General features: G+C 39.9%; 1 protein-coding gene across 4 annotated transcripts in view; it reads right to left on the reverse strand.

Moving 5' to 3' along the window:
* Positions 1–13,631, reverse strand: part of ABCA13 (ATP binding cassette subfamily A member 13) — a 590,340-nt gene that overhangs the window by 465,613 nt on the left and 111,096 nt on the right. For all 4 annotated transcript variants that reach the window (XM_072153102.1, XM_072153100.1, XM_072153098.1 and 1 more), the window contains exons 11-12: positions 12,384–12,508; positions 6,078–6,172 (exon numbers count right to left, since the gene is read on the reverse strand). In XM_072153102.1, coding sequence (XP_072009203.1) covers positions 6,078–6,172; positions 12,384–12,508 — 220 coding nt within the window. The remainder of the gene's footprint in view (positions 1–6,077; positions 6,173–12,383; positions 12,509–13,631) is intronic.

Below are 13,631 nucleotides of genomic sequence, written 5' to 3' on the forward strand. Positions count from 1 at the left end.
ACAAATTTTAAAAATCGTGGTATGCTGTATACTATTTCATATGCATAGAATCTCTTAGATCTAGTGCAGGAATACTGAAGAAATTTTTCTACAGTTGCTCTGTGGGTTATGGTTCAATGAGGGTGTTTGACTGAGTATCAATATTAACACATGATCCTACAGCTGTCCTGGTGAAATAACACTCCAATAGAGCACCAAGCATGTTTTATAGTTGGTATAAAGTTCTGGCTTTATTTGAGGAACACATTGTTCTGTACATTATATAATGTATATAATATATGCATGTTTTAACTTTTATTTTTTAAAGAAGTTGCAAAATTAATATAAAATATAGTCCAGACATTGACAAGGTTTGAATTTTTTTTTAATTTGAAATAATAATTTTTTTCTTCATACTTTGCTTACATGAAAGAATCCTTTTGCTGCTATTACAGCATTGCAGACCTTTGGCATTCTAGCTGTTAATTTGCTGAAGAAATTTCACCTCATGCTTCCAGAAGCCCCTCACACAAGTTGGGACAAGGTGCTAACACAACAGCTCAATGGGAATGAGATCTGGTTACTGGGCTGGCTACTCTATTACAGATAGAATACCATCTGCCTGCTTCTTCCCTAAATAGTTCATGCATATGGAGGTGTGCTTTGGGACATTGTCCTGTTGTAGGATGAAATTGTCTCCAATCAAGCTCTGCCCACAGGCTATGACATGGCATTGCAAAATGGAGTGATAGCCTTCCTTATACAAAATCCCTTTAACGTTGTACAAACAAAATCCCTGCACCAAAGCAGCTCCAGACCATCACATTACCTCCTCCATGCTTGACAGATGGCATCAGGCAATCTTCCAGCATCTCTTCACTTGTTCTGTGTCTCACAAATGTTCTTCTGTGTGATCCATCACCTCAAACATATATTTGTTTGTCCATAACACTTTTTCCAATCTTCTTGTGTCCAATGTCTTTGTTCCTTCTATTAGCCAGACTCAGATAAGGCTTTTTCTTTGCCACTCTGCCCTGAAGGCCAGCATCCTGGAGTCCCCTCTTCACTGTAGAGGTTGATACTGGTGTTTGGCAGATACTTTTTAATCAAGCTGCCAGTTGAGGACCTGTGAGGCATCAGTTTCGCTAATTGTGCTGTCTTGTTGCTTAGTTGTACAGCGGGACCTCCCACATCGCTTTCTACTCTGGTTAGAACCTGTTTGTGTTCTCCTCTGTAGGGAGTAGTACCCACCATTGTAAGAAATTTTCAGTTTCTTGGCAATTTGTCGCATGATATGTCCTCCATTTCTAAGGAACAAGAATAGACTGTCGAATCAGATGTTCCAGATTCTTAACCAGTTCATAGTTTCTCTAATCAGTCAACCTTTTTTAAGTTGTGCTAGCATACTTGAACAAGTATTTTCAAATGTTTTCTATACATCCATTAACCTTCTTTTACAGTTAGCAAAAGCAATGCACCATTAAACCACTGGATTGGTGGTTGTTGAAAATGGGCCTTTATACACCTATGTAGATATTGCCTTAAAAACCAGGTGTTTGCAGCTCGGATAGTCATTTACCACATTAAAAATGTATATAGTGTATTTATGATTTGTTTAATGTTAGAAATGTGCTTTTCTTTCAAAAATAAGGTATTTCTAGGTGACCCCAAACTTTTGAACAGTACTGTAAACACAGTATATATATACATATACTGTAAGAAGGTACAAGGGATCGTTATTAATGGCATATATGTGTCACCAAGGTGCCTGGCCTCAGTGAAGTGACCCGGTTCATTTTTTAATGTAGTAAAGCTGCTTCTTGCAGTTGATCCCGGCTTGCTTTTATTGGAGTAGTCAAAGAGCACATATCCACATATCCAGGCCAGGTTTTGGCCAACAGATAAAGCTAGAAAGTTTAGGTGAGCTGTGGTGTGTTTTTGCTGTCTGGGATTCTGCTATACTCTATGCAGAGCTGGAGGTGTTACACAGCCAAGGATCAACAATAGTGACATTCACTGCCCATGCTGGTGCCACTGCCCACAATCTACAATGGACTGTGAGCCAAGCCAGTTTACATGGACTGTGGTTTTTCTGTCATAAGCTGAAGCTATTTGATTATTGTTAAGTTGTTTTGGAAAGAAATAAACACTTACGTGGACTGTTACTGAAGTTGCTATTTGAGTTGATTCCTTACAATTGGTGGAGGATGCAGGCATAATCCCATGGATATACTGTTTGTCCTGAGTGAAGGCTTCAGCTTAGAGCCAACACATAGCAGTTGCCATAGAGGAGGTAATCAAGCACCTTGTGCAGTCAAACTTGCAGCAACAAAGAGCACACGCTGAGGTTTTGTAAGCTCCTTGTCCAGCAGATGTCAGTACTGACGCCGTTCACATGCAGTAGAGTTCTGCTCTGCCAAACCAAGATGATGGTAATCGTGTCAGAAAGACTGTATGGAAAGCTTTACAGAAGATGAGCTTGGAGGAAGATGTTGAGGCATTCCTCACAGTATTCAAACAAGTGGCTGACCAGAAAAAGCTGCTGCCAGGAGAGTGGGCTGAAGTACTGGCTTCATATTTAACTGTAGAGAACCCAAAAGGCATATTATGACCTGGCTTTGCAGGACACCAAGGAGCACCCCAAATTAAAAGCAGAGATACTGGCACAGCTTGGTGCCACCTTAGCAGTCCGAGCACAGATGGTACACCACTGGGCCTATATGCTGGACATGCTGCCAAGATCACATCTTGTTGAACTGTTGCAGAAAACGTCCAGAAATGGTTGCAACCAGAGACCTGCTCTCTAGCCCAGATGGTGTAATGAGTGGTTGTGGGCCTTAATCAGGGATTACTGTAAATCCTGCCCTATTTGCCAGGTCACATCCCCAATAGCACATTTCCGCAGCCCTATGGAACCTTTACCAATTATTGAGGTCCCATTTGAAAGGATATCAATGGACCTGGTAGGACCCTTAGTAAAATCAGCATGGGGGTTGACCCCCATGGGGGGGGGTTGATCAGTACATCTTGGTCATTGTGGATTATGCAGTATGCGTTATCTGTTACCCCAAGATTGTCCCTCTAAGGAATCCTTCTTCCCGAAATATTGGCAGGGAGTTCTTTTATGTTTTTTTTCCAGCACAGCTACTAGCGGTTTGTATTTTGATATGTTTACCAGCGAGTGGTAAATTTCCTTTAAAATTATCACCTGCAATGTCTCAGATGGCTTCATTATTTGATTCCATAGCATATTATCATACTTTGTAGCACTCAAATTGTCCTCAATAACAAATGAACCAATTATTATATTGTTCAACACTCTAGCCCAGACGATGAATTTTTAAAGATATTGCGTATGGGCTTTGAGCGACCAAAGAGGATTGCTATCAAACCAAAATTCTACTATTATGTCTGTTGATGTGTCCAGGTAGTTCAAAAGTTTCCTTAGCAGAAAAAACAATGTTAGTGAGAAAAGTGGAGTCAGTATCAATTTGTCTAATCATTTCTATACAAAAATCTAAACAGTGAGAAAAGTCATCTTCATTTAACTTTTGTATTAGATGAATTTTGTAAGAGTGGAACTTAATCTTGTTCAAAATTCTGTCCAGATCCATGTGACTGATGTCATGTACTTAAGAAGCTTTGTGGGTACTGAGATGAAGATATTTAATGAAAGAGAGTGCAACATCAAACTGTTTATCCTCAGAAGTCGATGATTTTGGTCTACCAGGAATGTTATCATTTCTAATAACAACCGTTTCCAGAAAGCATCTGAAAGATAACTCGACAGGGGATTTCAAAATAGGTTTGTTTGGACCACAAAAATTTGCATTAAATAATGTGCTTCCTTCAGCATATGACCTTACACGGTCACCCCATCCACACATCATCAAAATAGTTTTCTTTTCTTTTTTTTGCGCTTTTCTTTTTTCTCAAAAATTTTCACCATTGCATTTGAGTCAATCTGAAATGTTTCCAATCTAGCTACTCAAAATATGAGTTTTGACAGTAGCTGTAAAGGCTGGACACAGAGCACAGTGCACCCTAAAACTCCAACTCATCTGCTATGTCATCTGCCTATTTATGCAAAGTATCCTAAGCGATAGATAAGAGAACCATGGAGAGGGTCCCAGACTTATGTCTTAGTGAGGACTCATACAAGGATGAACAAACATTAAAAAAAGGCAGAAGATCAACAAATCCTAGGTCACAACAAGACAGAAAACAATGTACCAGAAATGGAAGAGTAGTCAGGAAAAGAAGGCAAGAATCAAAAAACAAAATTACAGGCAGAATCACAAAGCACAACTGGGGACAAAGGATTAGATTTGACAAGCAAAGCAAGATGGCATACACAGAGCTTATATCAGAGTACTCAGATGTGAGGGAGGTGGAACTCTGAAGGTGTGCTAGTCTTAACCCTTGCTAGTCCAAAGCAAGGGTTGCAGATCTCCAGCAGTCAGCAATAGAGCGCAGTTCAGAATGCCAATTGAAAAGCACCAAAGGAATTCAGCACCTTCCTAGCAGAACAACAGTTGACTGAGACACAGATGTAACAGTAGCACTGTGAGTTGTGTCATTAGCATTTGGAATGGGACACACAAATTGTGTATTTTGAAACCAAAACTAATTACTGTAATTTGTAACCTGCCCGTCCCTCACAACCCCCAATGACTGAGATGTTGTGTTGAATTTGTCAACATCGGATAGCTTTTAGAAAAAATATTGTATAAATCTTTCAGATCTTTGAGTATTTATTGAAATATCCCCCATTTTAAACATTTTTACTCACATTTGAATTTTTTAGCGATGACAGTGCCATCTGTCATCAAAATTGAAAAAGACCTAAGTCAAATCAATTCCTGGGGAATCAGAATCTGAAATAAAATAAATTTGGGTTTCCATTTAAGATTTTAAAGTTGCCACGTTTGTAATCATAAGACAGATTTTTTAATGTGTTGTATACTTTTTTGTTTTTTGATACAATGAGCCTTTCTCAAGAACAATTCCATTTTGATTTTCAGCACTTACAGCGCCATGAAATTTGCTTGAATCATAGATTGATTCCACGTAATTTGTTCCTCGGGAATACAACTTTATAATAAAAATGGAGGTTACAATTTAAGATTTTCAAGTTGCCCCCTGCCCACTCTAGGTTGTGACGGTAGGAAGTGAAGTTTGGTATCATATCAAAAATATTTTACATTTATATTTTGTTTTTGATCTGATGTGTATTTTGCAAGAAATTGCACCCTGTATTTATATTAGTATTAGCCTTATATATCCAGAGAATAGTGTATATTATACCTGAGGTTTTGGCATTTATGAAGGTGTTAATTATAGCAAGTTATTCTGATGTTCCTTATTAGCAACAAAAATCTTCTAAAGAAGTCCCCTCCAAAAAATGTTAATTACCTGGCCTGTTAGAAAACTACATATGTAAGCTGTAATTCACATTTTTCCATCAAAGATTCGAAAAACATAAATACATATTGATTAAAATGAAGGTGGCATAAAACTCCTTCCAGTGGCTGTATTTGTAATCTATTTGCTCCCTTCTAGTCCTCAGCCTAGTCCTCTAGTCCTGTGTCACAAGAAAAGCAATTAGACTCTCCTAACTCTATTAACCCAGACTCTATTAAAAATAAACAAAGGTATTTATGCACAGATTTCCACACAAATGATAAATCACGACGTGGGCTAGCGATTGTTTCAGTGGCTAACAAGCATCCCAATCTTTTCCATTGCCTCCAGCTGCCTAAGCTGCAAAACTCAGGGCAGGTCTGTTTTCCTGTCTCCTTACTCTCTGACGACACATGGGTTGCACACCTTGAGCCACTTGTTTGCCTCTTCATCCATATCCTCTCCCCACATGTACTTGCATAGGAATTGTGTACATGAAATGTTTTTCATTTTTACATTCTTGCATTATTAAAAAAAAAAGTAAATAATACATAATGTGCCAATATTAATTTTAAAAAAACACTGTGGTCATATAAATGTTAATGTTTAACAAATATCCTAGTAAATTAAAAACACAAAAAGAAATCAAAATCTATTATAATAATGCAGTCTGGTACAATTTATAAAGGTCTTACCTCTGTTATTTTATTCACAACACTATTTATTCTAGTTTGATCCACAGATACTTTTTTTAAAAAAGGAGCTATTGCTTCCAGATATTTTATAGCCTCTGCAAACAAAGTTGAGAATAAAATAAATCACTAAAAGGAAAGAAAATCTTAATATATATTTCTATAAAATCTAAAAACATACATTCTTTACCATGTAATTGTTTGATTTGTACTTATTTTGTATGGTTTTCATGTCAATATCAAAAATTGCTTGTATTAAATTTGACAGATTTTACATATTTATGTTTATTGTTTGAATTTTGCAAACAGAGTATTTTTCTTTTGTACTAATATCCCACTGTACAAAGCAGTTAAATTATACACACACCGGCCACTTTATTAGGTACACCTGTCCAACTGCTCGTTAACACTTAATGGGAAGAAAGGTGATTTGAGTGCCTTTGAACGTGGCATGGTTGTTGTTCCAGAAGGGCTGGTCTGAGTATTTCAGAAACTGCTGATCTACTGGGATTTTCACACACAACCATCTCTTACAGAGAATGGTGCGAAAAAGAAAAAAAATCCAGTGAGCGGCAGTTCTGTGGGTGGAAATGCCTTATTGATGCCAGAGGTCAGAGGAGAATGGGCAGACTGGTTCGAGCTGATAGAAAGGCAACAGTGACTCAAATCGCCACCCGTTACAACCAAGGTAGGCAGAAGAGCATCTCTGAACGCACAGTACGTCGAACTTTGAGGCAGATGGGCTACAGCAGCAGAAGACCACACCGGGTGCCACTCCTTTCAGCTAAGAACAGGAAATTGAGGCTACAATTTGCACAAGCTCATCGCAATTGAACAGTAGAAGATTGGAAAAACGTTGCCTGGTCTGATGAGTCTCGATTTCTGCTGCGACATTCGGATGGTAGGGTCAGAATTTGGCATCAACAACATAAAAGCATGGATCCATCCTGCCTTGTATCAACGGTTCAGGCTGGTGGTGGGGGTGTCATGGTGTGGGGAATATTTTCTTGCCACTCTTCGGGCCCCTTGGTACCAATTGAGCATCGTTGCAACGCCACAGCCTACCTGAGTATTGTTGCTGACCATGTCCATCCCTTTATGACCACAATGTACCCAACATCTGATGGCTACTTTCAGCAGGATAATGCGCCATGTCATAAAGCTGGAATCAGACTGGTTTCTTGAACATGACAATGAGTTCACCGTACTCAAATGGCCTCCACAGTCACCAGATCTCAATCCAGTAGAGCATCTTTGGGATGTGGTGGAACGGGAGATTGCATCATGGATGTGCAGCCGACAAATCTGCGGCAACTGTGTGATGCCATCATGTCAATATGGACCAAAATCTCTGAGGAATGCTTCCAGCACCTTGTTGAATCTATGCCACGAAGAATTGAGGCAGGTCTGAAGGCAAAAGGGGGTCCAACCCGTTACTAGCATGGTGTACCTAATAAAGTGGCCGGTGAGTGTGTGTTGAACACTTTGACTTGGTCACTCTGGGGGGCACTGTAACTCAGTCACTGTGGGGGAAAATGTGACTTGGCCACTATGGGGGGCAGTGACTTAGCTAATGTGGGTAACCACGTGACTTGGTTACTGTGGGGGATACTGTGACTATTAGCTACTTTGAAGGGCCCTAATAATATTTGCTACTGTGTGGCCCCTGTGACTATATTGTTTATTGTTACTGTGGAGGCAGTGTAACTACATTGGCTACTGTGTTGGCACTGTAATTATATTAACTATTGTAAATGTATTGAAAAAAGGTTGTGGGTACTAGCATAAAAGATACACAAAATACCATCTATGGCAGTGATGGCGAACCTTTTAGAGGCCGAGTGCCCATACTACAACAAAGACCCGCTTATTTATCGCAAAGTGCCAACACAGAAATTTAATTTGTGATTTATACTCCCTTCTCTGTCACAGTTTTCATTGATACCAGCACCTGAGGACACCAATAAAGCAGAAAATAGTCCCAGGTAGAGCTGTCACTTTAAAATAGCTCTGTGCACAGCAAGTCCTAGGCTGTCTGGGAGTGCAGGAAGATACCTGGAGTCATCTCTGGTGAAGGCCTGGGTGCCCGCAGAAAGGGCTCCGAGTGCCACCTCTGGCACCAGTGCCATAGGTTAGCCATCACTGATCTATGGTATACAAATGTGGAAACTTTGATGCAATGAAATAAAACAAAAATAAAACACTTAAATTCCATTTTACAATACATCATAAATACCGTAAATCATGAATTAAAAACATCTATTCATTCTAATCAATTCCTAAACAAAAAGATAAAAGCTGGGTTACTTGTGACAAATATCTTTCTAAATACGAGTACAGCATTATTAAGACTATAAGAACAAAAGAGGAGACTTTTAGGAGTATTAACCAGCAATTACAGAAAATCACAAAATCAGCTTTCAACAAACAATTATATAGACCTTGTTACAACTGTTCAGAAGTAGGGCCTTACTTTCTGCATAATATATCTATAAACTATGGGGGATATTTATCATATCCTGGCGCTCATAGGCGGTATTTTGTGTATAGATGGTATTTTGTGTATCCATTATACTAGTGCCCACATACCTTTTTTCTTCATTGACAATTTTTCCTTGACTTTGATGATGGGATCATTTGTAAGCACAGCAGAGTTTGTCACCTATGAATTAAGAGGTGCCAATCAACCCAGTTTTATTCTTTTAACAAACCCGACACTATCATATCTAGGTGATTTTCAGATTGTTTTCTTGACACATATTGTACTTCATACTAGTTGAAAAATGTGGGTGATATCTTTTACATTTATTTATGAAAATTTGTACTTTTCTGACACTCTTGCAGAATGTTATGAGGCTTAGAACTTTACATACAATTTTTTAAAATTTTCATTAAAAAAAAAAAAACTTTTGAGGGACTTGCTCAGCTTTCAAGTCACGTTGAGAGGCCTAAATAAAAGTAAAACCCCATAAATAACCTAATTTGGGAAATTACAACCCTCAAGTAAAGTAAATATGAAAATTTTCACATCCTCAGTTTCTAAATAACAAAATTCTCCACAAAGTTTGATACCCAATTTCTCATGAGTATGCCAATACCCCACATGTTGTGGTAAACTGCTATATGACCACACACCATGACATTAAAGGGAAGCTGCGCCATTAAGAGCAGATTTGCATTGTCCCTTTTTAAGGCTATACAATCTTTATTTTTATGGACAAAAAAAGGCAAGATTAGATGCACTTTAAAAATACTTCATTTTAATGAGTATTTAGCTTATTGATGAGATTTTAATAACTCTTGAATGTATGAAGGAAAAAAAAATACTCAAAACATCAAAATTATGGTTTTGTATTTTTTTTGGGCCGTTCACTGTACCATTAAAATAATGTTATCTATATTCTATGGATCACTGCAATTACGTTTATATGATTTAAATAGTTTTTTATATTTTTTACAATAAACAAATGCAGAGAAAATCTCATTTGTTTTAGTATCACCATCTTTTCGGTTGAAGGCTAATTTTTTGCATGATGAGTTGTTTTGGGGTAGGTTTCTTGGTTTCTAATTTATTGTACAGAGTGTTAAGAGTGTTAAGGACATGGCGATACCAAATTTTCTTGTCTTTTCTTGTCATTAAGGTTTTTTTTTGTGCTTTATAAGATGTATATGGGAAATGATTGTATTTAGGGATTACTATTAGGGATTTAATTTTTTTAAAACTGTCACGGGTGGTCTCTCGACCCATATCACGGGTCGCGGGCTCACCCGTGCTTCTCGCCCCTCGCCAGCGCGCCGCAAGCTCGACTCATGGGTCCCGCCTCCTGCCATGGCTTCTGCGGTCCCCGCCGCGTCTGCTCCATCATCTTCGGCCGTGCGCGGGAAGCGCTTATTTAAATCTAAATAATCCTATTTAATCCTGCCTCTTCCTGTGATCCCTGCCGAAAATTTGTGCCTAGAGCCCTAGAGAAAGCTTTGTTTATGCCGTGTGCTGTTCCTGTGTATTCCCGTTGTGACACTGGTTCTGCTTTTGACTTCGCTCCTTTGCCGCCTGCCTTGACCTATTGCTACGTCTCTGACTCTAATCCTATGCTGCCCGTCCTGACCGCCTGCCTGTCCCCGACTATGAGATTGCCTGCTGTTTCTGTACCTTGACCTTGGCTGCCATTGCAGACAAGTCACGCCTGTGGAACGACCTGGTGGTACCACGCCACAGCAAGACCATCCTGCTTTGTGGCGGGCTCTGGTGAAAACCGGGTACCACGTAGACTCCGGCCCCAGGTTGTGGCTTGTGTCATCGTCCGCAGTGGTCCAGAGGATACACAACCTCGAAGCCTGACAAAAACAACTTTATTAATTGCTTTAAAACATTTTTTTGCAGGTTGGCTTGCAAAAGCTATCCTCTGATAGCTAGTTCAAGCTGTCATTGAGCTAACACACTGCAATACAAATGTATTGCAGGATGTTATATAACTCATTGGGGCACATTTACTTCAGAAATTTAGAAAATGCACTAAAAGTATTATTTCCTTGCATAATGCTTGTATAATGCTGCATGTGGCGATTCACTAAGATTAGTGCTGAGACCCACGCATGACAGTTCTGCTCCATTAATTTCTATGGAGCTGATCGAAATTGCCAAGCTCTGTGAAGGAACCCTCGTTTTTGCAATCTGTGGGGGTCTCAGCACTGGATAGGGCTTAAATTTAGTTTGTGGGGAAACCCCTTTAACATAGGGCGTGCAACACAATTTGCAAGTGAAATACAGTGTTCAGTCTGAATCAGTCAGACCAACCGATGGCATGCCCCCTAATTTGTGTTGCATGGAGGCTAGCGCAGTTGCACCATAGAAGGGTCGCTTGCGACACAATAGGGGCGTAGACATTTCTTGAATACCTCTGCAAGCTGTTTTGGCCTAGCATAACATGCACAGTCTGACAAAAGTGCGGCGCAAAGCCCTTATTGAATGTGCCCCACTGAGTATCACTGCTGTGCATGCACAGTGAGTTGCAGTCAGATCGTGCCCAGAGGTGTGGCTGGACTGTAATGGATATCATACAGCCCCTGGGCACTTGTCGGACCGCAGGGATGTCAGCAGACACCCAAACAAGCTGTTCCCCCTACATTAGAAATACCTTACACGCCACTGGGATTCGGTGTCAAAAGGAAGACGTAATAGTATGGCATGGTTTGGGAAGTTAACTCTGGCCATGAAGTACTATTACGACCCATATCGGGAAGGGGTTAATTATAACACTGTAACTATATTGGCTTCTGTGAGGTCCATGTTACTAAATTTGATACTGCTATTGACTACTGCTATTGGCTACTATCAGCAGAAATATCTGCTAAAATTTCTGTGTTGCTAAATCTTTAGATATGTGTCATGGCTGGAAGAAGCTGACATGGCAGCCACATAGAAGAAGAATAAATGGAGACATTCTCAAATCAGATGTCATCTGTCAACAGTATTAAGGACTGCAAAAAAGTCTTTGTCTTCTCCAAAGTATTGCAATACAAACCCCTGAAATGGGATCAATGCACTTGGGTTTAATGAGAAGGGAGCCCTTTAAGAATTTTGTCCCAGCGCACAGAGGACTCTTGTTTCACCAATTCATAAGGCTGAGGCTAAAAGGTGTTTCTTCCCCTAGTATATAGCCAGCCAGCCCATGCCTCGCAATAAACCGCCAGCCCATGCCCTCGGTATATAGCCAGCCCATACCCCAGTACATAGCCAGCCAACCCATGCCCCACAGTATATAGCCAGCCCATGCCCCACAGAATATAGCCAGCAAGCCCATGCCCCCAATATATAGCCAGCCAGTCCATTCCCCCAATATATAGCCAGCCAGCTCATGTCCCCAGTATATTGCCATCCCCCCAGTATATAGTCAAGTTATGCCCCCATTATTCCTAGCACATAAAAAAATAAACTCAATACTCACCTTTCCGACACCCTCTGCTTGGCCTGTTTATGATTGCTGTCCGTGGCCGGCAACAGGTCCTTTCACGCTGACTGCAGACACACTATGATGTCAGTCACCACTGACATTATAGTGCATGCGCCACCATCACGAAGGGACCTGTTGCTGCGGTGCACACACTATGATGTCAGTAAGCGACTGATGCCATATTGTGCAAGGTCAGTGGCTGCCGACAGCAATACAAGAGTAGGACCTGCTGTGTGGCAGGAGAAAGGTTTGTACTGAGTTTATTTTTTTATAAGCTGAGTTTAGTTTTTCAACACATTTTTTGTGGTGAAAAGCTTGGCTTATACTCGAGTATATATGGTAAATACAGCAAAATTACCTTTTCTAAGAATCAAGTATTTTAATAAATGTTTAATGATTGTTTTATTTAACTGTAGGATAATCTCAATCCACTGTTGAGAATGTGGCTGAAGATGAGGAGGGAAATCTTGTAAGCTGTAAAATCTGTAAAACAAAAAAGAAATTATCCAAATTAAAAATGCTGAATGAAGGCTCTAAAGTTCTTATTGGCCGTTCATATAGGAAAAGATAAAACAAACTCAATGGGGAGGGATGCATCATACCTTATTATCAACACAAACAGCATTGCTTGTACTTAGAGATGTCAGCTTTGCATTGTATTTGCCATTATTTTGCATGTCCAAAGAAATTTCAACAAGCAGACTTTTCTGTATGTTTTTAAAGTAAATTTACAATCAAAATAAAGTATGTTGTACCAAGGACACTTACTCATAGATTAAGGCACTGTGACTGTGGTGATCTACCTATATTTGTTATCCATGGTCTGCTTCTTTGTAAAATCAACTTTCAGATTTATGCTAATAAGCTTGAGGGGCTCTAGCAGCATTAGCTAGAGGCCTTTGTGATGCAGATTCACAGGCTGTAATAGTGTGTTACTTCCCCCTCCCATTGTGTGCTGAAACTTCCTCTACCCCAGGAAGAAGGAGGTATGAAGTGCTGAAAGGGGAGACAGTAATACAGTCTGTGAAGCAGAGCACTGGTAACCCTCCCCCAGAGACCTTCATATGAGAAGGTTACCACAATCATGGAGCCTGTAGTCTCTGGCATGTTGATTCCGAAAATGCCTTTGTGGTCCATTTGAAATATTCCAGTGCTTTTTAATAATTTCTAACTGTAATTAAAATTACCTGGCTCCCTGCAAGCAGTGTGTTGAGAGTCCTGGGGGGAGTAGTTCATATGGCAAATGTTGTCTTCTCAATTTGTCCTCCCCTCCTCCTCACTCAATGTCCTTCCCCTCCCTCAGCACCTCCCCTTCTCCCTGCTCTCGCTTATGTCAGCTCAATATCACAAGCAATTTTCATTTGAATTATCTTTCCTGACCCTTCCCGGGACTCGCCACACACTGCAGGAAGGGAGCCAGATAATAGTAAAGAAACAATTAAAAAAGCAGTAGAATTATTTAGATGCATGACAAAGCCATTTTTGAAGTCACAATGCTATTAGAACCTGTCATTATATAAAAATGACTTCCCGGTGGACAGGTTCACTTTACGGAATCTTTGATCTACGATGCTGCTGGATGCCACTAGAGGAACATCTGATGCAC

The sequence above is a fragment of the Engystomops pustulosus genome, chromosome 5 (assembly GCF_040894005.1).
Source record: "Engystomops pustulosus chromosome 5, aEngPut4.maternal, whole genome shotgun sequence".
NCBI classification, from domain to species: Eukaryota; Metazoa; Chordata; class Amphibia; order Anura; family Leptodactylidae; genus Engystomops; species Engystomops pustulosus.